This window comes from Coturnix japonica, chromosome 25 (genome assembly GCF_001577835.2).
Source record: "Coturnix japonica isolate 7356 chromosome 25, Coturnix japonica 2.1, whole genome shotgun sequence".
NCBI lineage: Eukaryota > Metazoa > Chordata > Aves > Galliformes > Phasianidae > Coturnix > Coturnix japonica.
Genome location: NC_029540.1, coordinates 461,121 through 464,226, shown reverse-complemented (window position 1 = coordinate 464,226; position 3,106 = coordinate 461,121). Strand labels below are relative to the sequence as shown.

Sequence of the window (3,106 nt, the reverse complement as noted above, 5' to 3'; positions counted from 1 at the left end):
GGGGGGGGGGGGGGGGGTTGTGGGGTCTCGATCCTAAAACGGAACTTTATGGGGCCGCCCCGAATCGCTGCGCTCCATTTTAGGGCTCAATTGGGGCTGAGGTGGAACCGCCCCATAGCGCCGCTGTTTGTCCTTGGGGGGTTATGGGGTCCCATATTCCATGTGGGGTTATGGGGTCCCATGACCTATGCAGGGTTATGGGGTCCCTATAGGGCTATGGGGTCCCTTTGGGGCTATGGGGTCAGAGGGTCCATGCAGGGTTATGGGGTCCTGTGTTCCCTATGGGGCTATGGGACTAATGTGGGGCTATAGGGTCCAGGGTGTCCATGTGGGGCTATGGGGTCTGTAGGATCCCTATAGAACCCTATAGAGATATAGGATCCCTATAGAACCCTATAGAGCCATAGGATCCCTATAGTGTCTGTAGGATCCGTTATAGGTCCCATATAGGGTCTGTAGGATCCCTATAGAATCCCTTATCCGTCCCTTATAGGGTCTCCGGATCCCTTCTATCCCTTATAGGGTCTGTAGGATCCCTATAGAATCCATTATAGGGTCTGTAGGATCCCTTATAGGTCCCTTATAGGATCTCTGGGATCCCTTATATGGTCTGTAGGATCCCTATAGAATCCCATATAGGATCTACATCCGTTATAGGATCTCCAGGATCTCTTACAGGGTCAGTAGGATCCCTATAGAATCCCTTATAGGGTCTGTAGGATCCCTATAGAATCCATTATAGGGTCTGTAGGATTCTTTATAGGATCTCCAGGATCTCTTATAGGGTCAGTAGGATCCCCATAGAATCCCTTATAGGATCTCTGGGATCCCATATATGGTCTGTATGTTCCCTTCTCTCCCATACACGGTCTATGGGGCGGCCCCATTCCCCGCTCACTTTTCCCCTGCTGGGCTCAGTGCCCCAAACCCCCCCCACCCCATAAACCGCCCCATAAACGGCCCCAAAACCCCCCCCACCCGCAGCTGCCAACTGTGCCATAGGGCGATGGGACGGACACGATCCCATATGGGGTTGGGGGGGGGCAGCGCCTCGTTCCCCTTTATCCCACATGGGACCTGAGGGCAGCGACCAGCGCCCCATAACTGACCCCATAGCGCCCCATAACTACCCCATAGCGCCCCATAACCACCCCATANATAGGGTCAATATGGGGTCAATAGGGCTCAATATGGGGTCAATAGGGCTCAATATAGGGTCAATAGGGTCAATATAGGGGAAATAGGGTCATTATAGGGACATATAGGGTCAATATAGGGACATATAGGGACATATAGGGTCAATATAGGGACATATAGGGTCATATAGGGTCATATAGGGTCATATAGGGTCATATAGGGTCAATAGGATCAATATAGGGTTAATAGGATCATTATAGGATCAATATAGGATCCCTATAGGGTCAATAGGGTCAATATAGGGTCAGTAGGATCAATATAGGGTCATTATAGGGTCATTATAGGGTCAATAGGATCAATATAGGGTCAATAGGATCAATATAGGGTCAATAGGGTCAATATAGGGTCTATAGGATCAATATAGGGTCTATAGGATCAATATAGGGTCATTATAGGGTCAATATAGGGTCAATAGGATCAATATAGGGTCAATAGGATCAATGGGGTCAATATAGGGTCATTATAGGGTCAATAGGATCATTATAGAGTCAATAGGATCAATATAGGGTCATTATAGGGTCAATAGGGTCATTATAGGGTCATTATAGGGTCCCTAAGGGTCATTATGGGGTCAATAGGGTCCTTATAGGGTCATTATGGGGTCACTATAGGGTCACTATAGGGTCAATAGGGTCAATAGGGGCATTATAGGGTCAATAGGATCAATATAGGGTCAATAGGATCATTATAGGGTCTATAGGGTCGTTATAGGGTGGCTATGGGGTCGTTATGGGGTTGTTATGGGGTCGTTATAGGGTTGATATAGGGTGGCTATAGGGTCGTTATAGGGTGGCTATGGGGTCGTTATAGGGTCACTATGAGGTCCCTATAGGGTCAATATAGGGTCGTTATAGGGTGTCTATGGGGTGACTCACCCTCTCTCCGGGGTCTCCTGGTGCTCCTGGTGGTCCCTGAGCCCCTGGGGGTCCCGAAATCCCCTATAGGGTCGGGGGGGGGACACCATAAGGGGGGGTCCCTTATGGGGTCCCTTATGGGGTCACTTATGGGGTCACTTATGGGGTCACTTATGGGGTCACTTATGGGGTCAGTTATGGGGTCACTTATAGGGTCACTTATAGGGTCAGTTATAGGGTCACTTATAGGGTCAGTTATAGGGTCAGTTATAGGGTCAGTTATAGGGTCGGTTATAGGGTCAGTTATAGGGTCAGTTATAGGGTCAGTTATAGGGTCAGTTATAGGGTCCCTTATAGGGTTATAGGGTCCCTTATAGGGTCTGTTATAGGGTCCCTTATAGGGTCAGTTATAGGGTCACTTATAGGGTCAGTTATAGGGTCCCTTATAGGGTCAGTTATGGGGTCAGTTATAGGGTCACTTATAGGGTCCCTTATAGGGTCAGTTATAGGGTCAGTTATAGGGTCACTTATGGGGTGACTCACAGCCGGGCCTTCGGGGCCTGCGGGACCCTCAACCAACATGGCCTGTAGGGGGAGATAAGAATGGGGTTAATAGGGGATTTGGGGTCATTTATGGGGGATTTGGGGTCGGATTATGGGGTCAATGGTGGGTTTGGGGTCTTTTGGGGTGGATTTGGGGTCAATGTTGTGGGATTTGGGGTCAATGTTTGTGGGATTTGGGGTCAATGTTGTGGGATTTGGGGTCAATGTTTGTGGGATTTGGGGTCAATGTTGAGGGATTTGGGGTCAATGTTGGATTTGGGGTCAATGGTGGATTTGGGGTCTTTTGGGGGGATTTGGGGTCTTAAGGGGGGATTTGGGGTTTTTTGGGGTCTTAAGGGGGGATTTGGGGTCATTTAGGGGGGATTTGGGGTTAATGGGGGATTTGGGGTCAATGTTGGATTTGGGGTCAATGTTGTGGGATTTGGGGTCAATGTTGTGGGATTTGGGGTCAATGTTGGATTTGGGGTCAATGTTGTGGGATTTGGGGTCAA

At 49.0% G+C, this 3,106-nt stretch overlaps 1 protein-coding gene across 1 annotated transcript in view; it reads right to left on the bottom strand.

The window, feature by feature from the left end:
- LOC107324353 (collagen alpha-1(XI) chain-like) overlaps positions 1 to 2,677 on the bottom strand; it is a 9,437-nt gene extending 6,760 nt beyond the window's left edge. Inside the window, exons 1-2 of the mRNA XM_015884309.2 lie at positions 2,595 to 2,677; positions 2,073 to 2,135 (exon numbers count right to left, since the gene is read on the bottom strand). Of these exons, the coding sequence (XP_015739795.2) occupies positions 2,073 to 2,135; positions 2,595 to 2,633 (102 nt within the window). The 5' untranslated portion in view covers positions 2,634 to 2,677. The remainder of the gene's footprint in view (positions 1 to 2,072; positions 2,136 to 2,594) is intronic.
- Between the last annotated feature and the right edge of the window lie 429 nt (positions 2,678 to 3,106).